Source organism: Oncorhynchus mykiss, chromosome 20, assembly GCF_013265735.2.
Source record: "Oncorhynchus mykiss isolate Arlee chromosome 20, USDA_OmykA_1.1, whole genome shotgun sequence".
Lineage (NCBI taxonomy): Eukaryota > Metazoa > Chordata > Actinopteri > Salmoniformes > Salmonidae > Oncorhynchus > Oncorhynchus mykiss.
In genome coordinates, this window is record NC_048584.1 from 19,090,969 (window position 1) to 19,103,876 (window position 12,908).

General features: G+C 41.8%; 2 protein-coding genes across 3 annotated transcripts in view; one reads left to right on the forward strand and one right to left on the reverse strand.

The window, feature by feature from the left end:
- The window catches only part of LOC110499154 (elongation of very long chain fatty acids protein 6), a 41,208-nt gene extending 36,843 nt beyond the window's left edge, over positions 1-4,365 (reverse strand). Inside the window, exon 1 of the mRNA XM_021576105.2 lies at positions 4,248-4,365. Within this exon, the coding sequence (XP_021431780.1) occupies positions 4,248-4,285 (38 nt within the window). The 5' untranslated portion in view covers positions 4,286-4,365. The remainder of the gene's footprint in view (positions 1-4,247) is intronic.
- Positions 3,914-12,908, forward strand: part of LOC110499153 (PH and SEC7 domain-containing protein 1) — a 106,814-nt gene continuing 97,819 nt past the window's right edge. For both annotated transcript variants that reach the window (XR_005037951.1, XM_021576100.2), the window contains exon 1: positions 3,914-4,294. The gene's annotated coding sequence lies outside the window, so the exon portion shown is untranslated. The remainder of the gene's footprint in view (positions 4,295-12,908) is intronic.

The window sequence follows — 12,908 nt, forward strand, 5'->3', positions numbered from 1 at the left end:
AAATCCACCTCTCTAAAAACAAGTCTCTCACCATTGCCGCCTGCTATAGACCACCCTCTGCCCCCAGCTGTGCTCTGGACACCATATGTGAACTGATTGCCCCCCATCTATCTTCAGAGCTCGTGCTGCTAGGTGACCTAAACTGGAACATGCTTAACACCCCAGCCATCCTACAATCTAAACTTGATGCCCTCAATCTCACACAAATGATCAATGAACCTACCAGGTACCTCCCCAAAGCCTTAAACACGGGCACCCTCATAGATATCATCCTAACCAACTTGCCCTCTAAATACACCTCTGCTGTCTTCAACCAAGATCTCAGCGATCACTGCCTCATTGCCTGCATCCGTAATGGGTCAGCGGTCAAACGACCTCCACTCATCACTGTCAAACGCTCCCTGAAACACTTCAGCAAGCAGGCCTTTCTAATCGACCTGGCCGGGGTATCCTGGAAGGATATTGATCTCATCCCGTCAGTAGAGGATGCCTGGATATATTTTTTAAATGCCTTCCTAACCATTTTAAATAATGCCCAATTCAAGAAATTTAGAACCAGGAACAGATATAGCCCTTGGTTCTCCCCTGACTGCCCTTAACCAACACAAAAACATCCTATAGCGTTCTGCATTAGCATCGAACAGCCCCCGTGATATGCAGCTGTTCAGGGAAGCTAGAAACCATTATACACAGGCAGTTAGAAAAGCCAAGGCTAGCTTTTTCAAGCAGATATTTGCTTCCTGCAACACTAACTCAAAAAAGTTCTGGGACACTGTAAAGTCCATGGCGAATAAGAACACCTCCTCCCAGCTGCCCACTGCACTGAAGATAGGAAACACTGTCACCACTGATAAATCCACCATAATTGAGAATTTCAATAAGCATTTTTCTACGGCTGGCCATGCTTTCCACCTGGCTACTCCTACCCCGGTCAACAGCACTGCACTCCCCACAGCAACTCGCCCAAGCCTTACCCATTTCTCCTTCTCCCAAATCCGTTCAGCTGATGTTCTGAAAGAGCTGCAAAATCTGGACCCCTACAAATCAGCCGGGCTAGACAATCTGGACCCTTTCTTTCTAAAATTATCTGCCGAAATTGTTGCCACCCCTATTACTAGCCTGTCCAACCTCTCTTTCGTGTCGTCTGAGATTCCCAAAGATTGGAAAGCAGCTGCGGTCATCCGCCACTTCAAAGGGGGGAACACTCTTGACCCAAACTGCTACAGACCTATATCTATCCTACCATGCCTTTCTAAGGTCTTTGAAAGCCAAGTCAACAAACAGATTACCGACCATTTCGATTCTTACCATACCTTCTCCGCTATGCAATCTGGTTTCAGAGCTGGTCATAGGTGCACCTCAGCCACGCTCAAGGTCCTAAACGATATCTTAACCGCCATCGATAAGAAACATTACTGTGCAGCCGTATTCATTGATCTGGCCAAGGCTTTCGACTCTGTCAATCACCACATCCTCATCGGCAGACTCGACAGCTTTGGTTTCTCAAATGATTGCCTCGCCTGGTTCACCAACTACTTCTCTGATAGAGTTCAGTGTGTCAAATCGGAGGGTCTGCTGTCCGGACCTCTTGGCAGTCTCTATGGGGGTGCCACAGGGTTCAATTCTTGGACCGACTCTCTTCTCTGTATACATCAATGAGGTCGCTCTTGCTGCTGGTGAGTCTCTGATCCACCTCTACGCAGACGACACCATTCTGTATACTTCTGGCCCTTCTTTGGACACTGTTAACAACCCTCCAGGCAAGCTTCAATGTCATACAACTCTCCTTCCGTGGCCTCCAATTGCTCTTAAATACAAGTAAAACGAAATGCATGCTCTTCAACCGATCGCTACCTGCACCTGCCCGCCTGTCCAACATCACTACTCTGGACGGCTCTGACTTGGACAACTACGTGGACAACTACAAATACTTAGGTGTCTGGTTAGACTGTAAACTCTCCTTCCAGACCCATTTCAAACATCTCCAATCCAAAGTTAAATCTAGATTTGGCTTCCTATTTCGCAACAAAGCATCCTTCACTCATGCTGCCAAACATACCCTTGTAAAACTGACCATCCTACCAATCCTCGACTTTGGCGATGTCATTTACAAAATAGCCTCCAATACCCTACTCAACAAATTGGATGCAGTCTATCACAGTGCAATCCGGTTTGTCACCAAAGCCCCATATACCACCCACCATTGCGACCTGTACGCTCTCGTTGGCTGTCACCTCGCTTCATACTCGTCGCCAAACCCACTGGCTCCATGTCATCTACAAGACCCTGCCTAGGTAAAGTCCCCCCTTATCTCAGCTCGCTGGTCACCATAGCATCTCCCACCTGTAGCACACGCTCCAGCAGGTATATCTCTATAGCCTCTCCTTTCAGTTCTCTGCTGCCAATGACTGGAACGAACTACAAAAATCTCTGAAACTGGAAACACTTATCTCCCTCACTAGCTTTAAGCACCAACTGTCAGAGCAGCTCATAGATTTCTGCACCTGTACATAGCCCACCTATAATTTAGCCCAAACAACTACCTCTTTCCCTACTGTATTTTATTTATTTATTTATTTTGCTCCTTTGCACCCCATTATTTTTATTTCTACTTTGCACATTCTTCCATTGCAAATCTACCATTCCAGTGTTTTACTTGCTATATTGTATTTACTTTGCCACCATGACCTTTTTTTGCCTTTACCTCCCTTACCTCACCTCATTTGCTCACGTCGTATATAGACTTGTTTATACTGTATTATTGACTGTATGTTTGTTTTACTCCATGTGTAACACTGTGTCGTTGTGTGTGTCGAACTGCTTTGCTTTATCTTGGCCAGGTCGCAATTGTAAATGAGAACTTGTTCTCAACTTGCCTACCTGGTTAAATAAAGGTGAAAAAAAAAAAAAATTTATTGAAAAACATTCTCTTGTCAGAGGAGGCTGGTTTGATATTGATGAGGATGTTTTTTCTTGAATACCAAATATGCCATTTATTGTTGTTGTGGGGGGAAAGCTGAAGGGAGGTGTTCGTTTTGGAAGTATGTTGATCTTTTGACTCCGACATGGAGCAGACCTCCTACATACCAGCCCCTTGTGTCACACCTAAACAGGCTTGGTTATCAGTGCAAACTTGTGGTGCTGAATTTTGGGAGCCGTCATGTACATGTGCTGACAACACTTCAGATTGCAGGCCTGCATAGAACAAAGGCAAGCCAGCTCGTAAGGTACTGCTCCGTGTCAGCGGTCACGGGCAGGATAGCTGTATGGAGAAGAATGTGCTTTCTATATTAATAAGTTTCCAGATATCCATATCCTTCTCGACTGTAATGTAATTTGTGGGTTAAAATAAAGTATTTAAAATGTGTATTTATGTTTGTGTTTGTGTCAGGAGCCTGGGAATGAATATGGTATCTTACCTTTCTGTTGAGTTTTCCAATGAAACCTCACATAAATCATAGCCTGCTTCTCTCTGCACTGATACATCTATGAGGGGGTTCCACTCGCACCAGGAACTTTCCATAGTGTGTTCATTATCAACTCCTGACTTTTCCTAAGCACGAAATCCATAGATATACTGTATTTTGCTTATCTCAGATTTTCATCCAGGAGTAGGCTATGCTGTGTTAATGTATAGAAATTATGAGTAACACCTATAAGCAAAATCATGTCATCTGTACTCCCCTTATCAGTGGTCTGGACAACACCTGTGACTCCCAGAATATCCTCAGTCTCTTAGTGCCAGACAAGTCTTTGTTAACAGCATTGCCATCCAATGACATCAGACTGTAGTCTAGCCGTGCTCACGTATCCCTCCCCACAACAACTGAATAACTTGTCATACCTGCATGCAAACTAATGAGTCTGGGCTGCAGTGACTGAGCATGCTCGAACCGGAAGGGAGGGTGTGAGATGGTGTGAGCATGCTCTAGTGTGTTGTGATGTCTGGAAAGATAGAATATCCTACTGTTATGTTGCAGTAGACGCTCCACCGGCATATTTCGTTCCCATAGGAAACAACGTAAGGAGCTGTCCGTTTCAGCACTTCATAGGCTACTGTCGCCTTTGTGTATCTACATCACGTAATGTCTATTTCAATTTGATGACCTCCACACTTGATGGAACTCGAAGCTGCGGACTGCAGTGCCAATAACAGCGTGTTGCCTGCGGTACGCCGGTGTAATAGACAACGCATCTCTTATTCCGTGGGCTATGCTATATAGTAACATGCGATCAGACCAACTCACCGAAACCTTGCTGTCCTTCTGCAACGTTTAACCAACATAATGTTCCGGTAAGTGACACGTTTTAAACATTCGCATGTGATTAATCAACAGGATGTCACGTTCCTCTGCATGTCGTTTGTTATAGGTTCAATGATATCAAATGGCAAAAGTAGCATTCTTCTCCGACATATCAATGACTAATATCAGGACATTGTACCATGTTTTCGTGGTGTACCTTTAGGATGTGCAACCTCTAAGAGTGTCGTCGATGTTGCTGTAATGTATCTATTATTTTGTACCGCATTGCATATTTTGGTAGTACACATTGGCAAATTAAGTTTTGCTCGTAAATGGAAAAGTTGTGTGTGATCGAATACTGGGTCATATGGATTGTGAGCTACGTGAGGAGATTGTAAATTAAGATTTTTATCAGGATGTGGGCAATTCCATGGTAACGGTATAGCACTGAGACTCTGATTTTTCACTTTAAAATGTATGCCAAACAAAAACCATTGATTTCAAGGTTTAACAAACCATATCGTGCATTCGGAAAGCATTCAGGCCCCTTGAATTTCTTCACATTTTGTTACTTTGCAGCCTTATTATAAATGTGTTTTTTTTAAACGCGAATTCATTTACACACAATACCCCATAATGACAAAGCAAAAAACAGGTTTTTAGAAGATTTTGAAAATGTATTAAAAATAAAAACCGGAAATATAACATTTACATAAGTATTCAGCCCTTTATTCAGTACTTTGCTGAAGCACCTTTGGCAGCGATTACAGCCTTGAGTCTTCTTGGTATGACACTACAAGCTTGGCACACCTGTATTTGGGAAGTTTCTCCTATTCTTCTCTGGAGATCTTCTCAAGCTCTGTCAGGTTGGACTTGTCCAAAAGCCACTGGCTGTGTGCTTAAGGTCGTTATCCTGTTGGAAGGGGAACCTTCACCCCCAGTCTGAGGTCCAGAGCGCTCTGGAGCAGGTTTTCATCAAGGATCTCTCTGTACTTTGCTCCGTTAATCTTTCCCTTGATCCTGACTGGTCTTCCAGTCCCTGCCGCTGAAAAACATCCCCACAGCATGATGCTGCTACCACCATGCTTCACCGCAAGGATGGTGCCAGGTTTCTGTCATTCAGGCCATAGAGTTCAATCTTGGTTTCATCAGACCAGAGAATCTTGTTTCTCATGGTCTGAGAGTCTTTAGGTGCCCTTTGGCAATCTCCAAGAGGGCTACCATATATATTTTACTGAGTGGTGGCTTCCGTCTGGCGACTCTACCATAAAGTCCTGATTGGTGGAGTGCTGCAGAGATGGTTGTCCTTCAGGAAGGTACTCCCATCTCCACAGAGGAACTCTGGAGCTCTGTCACCTCCCTGACCAAGGCCCTTCTCCCCCAATTACTCAGTTTGGCCGGGCGTCCAGCTCTAGGAAGTTTATTGGTGGATCCAAACCACTTCCATTTAAGAATGATGGAGGTCACTGTGTTCTTCGGGACCTTCAATTCTGCAGAAATGTTTTGGTACCCTTCCCCAGATCTGTGCCTTAACACAGTCCTGTCTCTGAGCTCTACAGACAATTCCTTCAACCTGGTGTCTTGATTTTTGCTCTGACATGCATGTCATCTGTGGGACCTTATATAGACAGGTGTGTGCCTTTCCAAATCATGTCCAATCAATTGAACTTACCACAGGTGGACTCCAATCAAGTTGTATAAACATCTCAAGTATGATCAATGGAAACAGGATGCACCTGAGCTCAATTTTGAGTCTCATAGCCAAGGGTCTGAATATTTACAGTTGAAGTCGGAAGTTTACATACACTTAGGTTGGAGTCATTAAAACATGTTTTTCAAACACTCCACAAATTTCTTGTTAACAAACTATAGTTTTGGTAAGTCGGTTAGGACATCTACTTTGTGCATGACACAAGTCATTTTTCCAACAATTGTTTACAGACAGATTATTTAACTTATGTATCACAATTGCAGTGGGTCAGAAGTTTACATACACTAAGTTGACTGTGCCTTTAAACAGCTTGGAAAATTCCAGAAAATGATGCCATGGCTTTAGAAGCTTCTGATAGGCTAATTTACATAAGTCAATTGGAGGTGTGCCTGTGGATGTATTTCAAGGCTTACCTTCAAACTCAGTGCCTATTTGCTTGACATCATGGGAAAATCAAAAGAAATCAGCCAAGAGTCTGGTTCATCCTTGGGAGCAATTTCTAAATGCCCGAAGGTACCAAGTTCATCTGTACAAACAATAGTACGCAAGTATAAACACCTTGGGACCACGCAGCCATCATACCGCTAAGAAAGGAGACACGTTCTGTCTCCTAGAGATGAACGTACTTTGGTGTGAAAAGTGCAAATCAATCCCAGAACAACAATAAAGGACCTTGTGAAGATGCTGGAGGAAACAGGTACAAAAGTATCTATATCCACAGTAAAACGAGTCCTATATCGACATAACTTGAAAGGGGGAGGCTTGCAAGCCGAAGAACACCATCCCAACCGTGAAGCATGGGGTTGGCAGCATCATGTTGTGGGGCTGCTTTGCTGCAGGAAGGACTGGTGCACTTCACAAAAAAAGATGGCATCATGGGGGAGGGAAATTATGTGGATATATTGAAGCAACATCTCAAGATATCAGCCAGGAAGTTAAAGCTGGGTCACAAATGGGTCTTCCAAATGGACAATGACCCCAAGCATACTTCCAACGTTGTGGCAAAATGGCTTAAGGACAACAAAGTCAAGGTATTGGAGTGGCCATCACAAAGCCCTGACCTCATCCTAGAAAATGTGTGGGCAGAACTGAAAAAGTGTGTGCGAGCAAGGAGGCCCACAAACCTCACCAGCTCTGTCAGGAGGAATGGGCCAAAATTCACCCAACTTATTGTGGGAAGCTTGTGGAAGGCTTCCTGAAACATTTGACCAAAGTTAAACAATTTAAAGGCAATGCTACCAAATACTAATTGAGTGTATGTAAACTTCTGACCCACTGGGAATGTGATGAAAGAAATAAAAGCTGAAATAAATCATTCTCTCTACTATTATTCTGACATTTCACATTCTTAAAATGAAGTTGGGATCCTAACTGACCTAAGACAAGGAATTTTTACTAGGATTAAATGTCAGGAATTGTGAAAAACTGAGTTTAAATGTATTTGGCTAAGGTGTATGTAATCTTCTGACTTGGGGCGACGCACAATTGGCCTAGCGTCGTCCGGGTTAGGGAGGGCTTGGCCGGTAGGGATATCCTTGTCTCATCGCGCACCAGCGACTCCTGTGGCGGGCCGGGTGCAGTGCGCGCTAACCAAGGTTGCCAGGTGCATAGTGTTTCCTCCGACACATTGGTGCGGCTGGCTTCCGGGTTGGATGCGCGCTGTGTTAAGAAGCAGTGCGGATTGGTTGGGTTGTGTATCGGAGGACGCATGACTTTCAACCTTCGTCTCTCCTGTGGCGGGCCGGGTGCAGTGCGCGCTAACCAAGGTTGCCAGGTGCATAGTGTTTCCTCCGACACATTGGTGCGGCTGGCTTCCGGGTTGGATGTGCGCTGTGTTAAGAAGCAGTGCGGATTGGTTGGGTTGTGTATCGGAGGACGCATGACTTTCAACCTTCGTCTCTCCCGAGCCCGTACGGGAGTTGTAGCAATGAGACAAGATAGTAGCTACTAAACAATTGGATACCACGAAATTGGGGAGAAAAAGGGGTAAAACATTTTTTTCATAATAATCAATTATAGAATAAGGCTGTAACTTATCAAAATGTCGTAAAAGGGTCTGAATACTTTCCGAATGCACTGTATGCCTTAAATAAATAAAAAATACACCTGAATACTGACGAAAAGTAATAGAATAAAGGCTCTACTCAAAATGTTTTAGCATAATATATTTACTGAAAGTGTTTTCTATTCAATCTGTGTAAAAACATTGAATTGTTTAATTTTGTGAGGAATACCTCTGTAACATTTAACTGCATTTTCAGCAATTGCCACAGTGAGTGGCAGTGAGTTTATGAGATTGTCATGTTGCTATTGTCAACATACATACCATTACTAATAGCCTACATTGAATGTTGAATTAGTTCTACATCAGATGAGGTCTTGGTATAACTAAACATAAAGAGACCCTTACAATAAAACAACATCGACAACTCACCTGAAAAATGAAAGTGAGAAAAACATTTTTGTTGAACATGTGGTTGGTTTTCAGACACGTGTGAAGTTTCACATGTTCAGTTCTAGTTTTTGTTCCCCACACATACATTTTTACCACTTCATGCTATATATGGTCTCCAATTCAGGGAACGACCCTCCTTTCCCTTCAGAGGGAAACTAGCAGTGGGATACCGGGTTGCTATGTTGTTGGAATGAATGTGCCAAAACCTTCAACTGGAAAAAAGGCAGTGAAAGCAAAGGCATGGGTAACAACCAAAATTGGGGATAATTGCAGGAAAGAGGGAGATATTTTATTTAACTGTGTCACCTGGAAAACAATTTCTTTGCATTCACATTTAAACATTTTGTTTGCAATAATAAGAGTGTTGTTCTCGACTTCAGAAGTTTTGCTTGATATTAATATGGCACTTACTCACTAGAGGATTGCACTATATAATAACACTGATAGTCAGTTGTTTAAAGCGTGAATTCTTAATTGAAACTTTAACGAAGTGTTTTCCCATAGTTTGGGTAAAACACTAAGAGATGACGTTAGAGAAATGCAACCACTCTCAAATCCATAGACTATTCTATGGATCAAGGACTGACCATCCATGATATCACCGTTTTTTGTTTTCTTAGTTTTCTTACATGTGAAACTGCAAATTAGATTTTGACATGTTATTGTGTTTTTCACATGTGAACTTGCAACTTTACATGTGAAATTGAGATTGTAATGTGTGTGTGACAATGTTACGTTAGGAGGTAGGTGAAGGAGTCAGGCAAAAGAGAGCAGAAATGTCTGAGATGCGTACTTTTAATAGGCAAGTCCACCAAATACAGGTATGGCACAATCCAAAAGTCAAACGCCCTCAACAACAGACACACCCGTTACTCACGCAAGGAGGAACAAACAAGCTCCTAAATAACACTCTAATTAAATGCGTGAAATAAAAAATATTGGGCACAACCTCACTGAGCTACATCACAAAATAAATTGGTGATGGCCAGTAGGCCGGCGACGCCGACCGCCTACCGAACAGGGAGAGGAACTACCTTCGGTGGAAGTCGTGACAGTGTGAAGTTTTCTTACATGTGAAACTGCAAAAACATTTTTTTTAACAGTATTGATTTTCACATCTAAACTTACATGTTAAAAACATGTGAAATTTAGACATGAGTTTTTCACATGTGAAACTGCATATCCAATTCTCACGTGAATGTTTTTAACATGTAAAACTGCAACTTTCACATGTGAAACTGCAATCACGTGTAAGGTGAAAACATGTTATTCTCCTCACATGTGAAAAGGTGGTGTTAACATGTGAACTCAAAATGCAATAAATGTGAAAATATGGTTTCACATGAAATTTAAGCAAAAATTTTACATATGTTTTTTTCTTGTAAGGAGAGGCCTAGTACAGATACAACATTTCCCATAATGTATGATGATATATATGCTAATGATGATGAATTATACTGCAGAGACTGCTCGATTTTACAGCTGCCTTAGGGGAGAAGGATACATGACCATTCCAGGCACCCTGTCAAATGCTTCCTTGGAAAATAGTAACCCTCTCCTCTATTACTAAGGCCAGCCGAAAGTGTCTGTCTTCATTTGTTGCACTTTATGAAGTGCTTGCTTTCCCCAGAGTCTTCAACCAGGCTCCTCTCTCTGGCTATTAGCTCTGTGATGGGATGACAAAGGTAGCGATATTGTATCACTGTATTCCCAATGCTACTGTCCTCCCCACCCCATACATTCTTAGAAAATGATTTGCTATCTAGAACCTAAAAAGGTTCTTCGGCTGTCCTCATAGTAGGACCCTTTACACAGAGGGTCTAACTAACATGGTACCCAAAATAGTTCTACCTGCAACCAAAAATAGTTCTACCTGGAGCCAAAAAGGGTTCTCCTATGTGGACAGCTGAAGAACCCTTTTGGAATTCTTTTTTCTAAGATTGTACACAGAGACATATCTACAGATACTGAACTGACAGAGCACGCACACACACACCCACACAAAGATACCTCCTTTATCACCTTTGCAGTTCTGCTTGCCATTGCATTTCCCTAGAAACACCACAGCAGTTAAGTATTCATAGATTTCAGATGCACAAGAATCTTCTCATGTTATCACTGAGAACTATCTTTAAAAACTTAAGTTGGATGGTTGCACCTCATTATGAATGCCTTAAAAACATTTTGTAGACAATCTGGTGTCTGATCTGTTAATTGATCACAAATTGATCATGAATTGGAAAATATGTCTAGTGTAAGGCCCAGGTTAATGACTAAATTGTGCGGTAGCACTGTATATCTTAGAATGATTTGTCTATTGTGTATTGGGGCTTTGATTTGCAAGCAATGCAGGAACATAATAGCTGTGAAATAAGATCCACAACAGATTGCATCTAACATAATGCCCAGGAACCCAACATAATGCCCTGATAACATGTTATGTTTCAGAGACAGGATAAAGTGGTATACAGCACTAACCATGTCCGAAGGAACCTAATTGATTCTTGGTGTAACAGTGTTTGTGATTGTCTGCTGACCTCTTTATCTCGCATTGTTAGCCAGGCTAAAAAAACAGCACACTATTGGTGACTGATCAAGCTTGAGAGATTATTTTGTCTTCCTCCCACGTTTTTGTTTTGTTTCCTTCCATACGCACGCACGCGCACACACACACACACACACACACAGTTTCTCACTCCCTCTCACTAACCCCTATGCTTTTGTCTTTTTCATCATTTTGTGCTTTTGTGTTTTTCCATTTGAAATCATTGGATGGCTAAGGAGCTCATAGATTGTACAGTTATATTCATCCCATAAAGAGGTTCCTGACTGTGCTGCTAATTTTAAATAGATACTGAGCAGGTCAATATTGTTGTTGTTGTTGTTGTTGATTTGGATCGTTTTAGCCTTATCATTAGGCTAATCTTCAGACAGTCCTTCAATTTACAGTTACATACAAAATGCATACAAATACAATCAAAATGCAATCAAAGCCATGGACAATAAGGTTAAGCCAAACAAGCAATATCACATTGTAGGATTTGGGGTGGTGCTGCTGGCACTAAAGAGGGCAGTTTACATTTGGAATCTGTGATTATGTCAAGCTTTTCACGTTCCTGCTGCTATAATTAGGGGCTGCTACAGAACTAGCACAATCTGTGGAGCTGTCTTGGCTTTGCTGCAGATGGAGGGCTTTGCAGTAGCCTTGTGTGATTAATGAAAATAAAACCTGTTAAAGAGGCACTCTGTTATTGTTAGAGCCGAAATGCCTCCTCTGCTACTTTGTTTAGAGCTGTGTTTTGGCCTGTGAGAGTCAGAGAGAGAGTCTAAGTGTTTTAGCTTGCATTCTTGGCATGTGTGAGATGTTTGTTAAGTGCTATTTCATTGCCAGTAATATATTTCGTAGTCTGTTATTTGGTAGTCAAAATGTCCTTTGGAGAGTCGTGCTTAATAAATGTATGTCAACCTACATATCTACTTCCAATGCCAATTAAGGCATTGATGTCCAAAATGGCTTGAATTAATAAAAACATTTTTTTGTTATAAACCATCAAACCATTTATAACAAATAATGTTTTTTATTACTTCAATCAATTTTTGATTATACAAGGTTATTTTTTACATTTATTTTACCTTTATTTAACTAGGCAAGTCAGTTAAGAACAAATTATAATTTACAATGACGGCCTACCAAAAGGCAAAAGGCCTCCTGCGGGGACGGGGACTGGGATTTTTAAAAAAAATACAATATAAATATAGAACAAAACACACATCACAACAAGAGAGACCACACAACACTACATAAAGAGAGACCTAAGACAACAACATAGCAAGGCAGCAACACATGACAACACAGCATGGTAGCAACACAACATCACAACAACATGGTAGCAACACAACATGATAGCAGCACAAATATTATTGGGCACAGCCAACAGCACAAAGGCCAAGATGGTAGAGACAACAATACATCACACAAAGCAGCCACAACTGTCAGTAAGTGTCCATGATTGAGTCTTTGAATGAAGAGATTGAGATAAAATAAAAAGGTTAGGCAAATAGTACTTCTCTAGAACATTTTAGATAGAACGTGAGAGAGAAAAACTAGCCCCATTCACATTAAAGTGTTTGGGCACTACTAACTTGTCGCATGTCTTATTATGATATTATTTTAGTACCCCCAATACAACAGTGACATTGTTTGTCTTTGTAAAGTGGACTGTGGACAACGAGCCAAATTGCTCCAACGGTGGAAGCAATCAAGATAATCCTATAATTTGATTGGCCTTAACACTATTTGTTTGAAATGGAACACTGTACATGATTAGTAATGACTATGGTTTGCTTTTACGGTGGGCTATAGCGAGGCTGCTTAAGCTTCAATGCTTTTAAACCCCTCCGCATGCATCTGCCTTCAGCAGTGCTGACACTGCTCAAAGGTAAAAGCTGGCTTCAGTGGTGCATTCTGCAGAGATAGCTTGTTGTGATAGTCAATAGG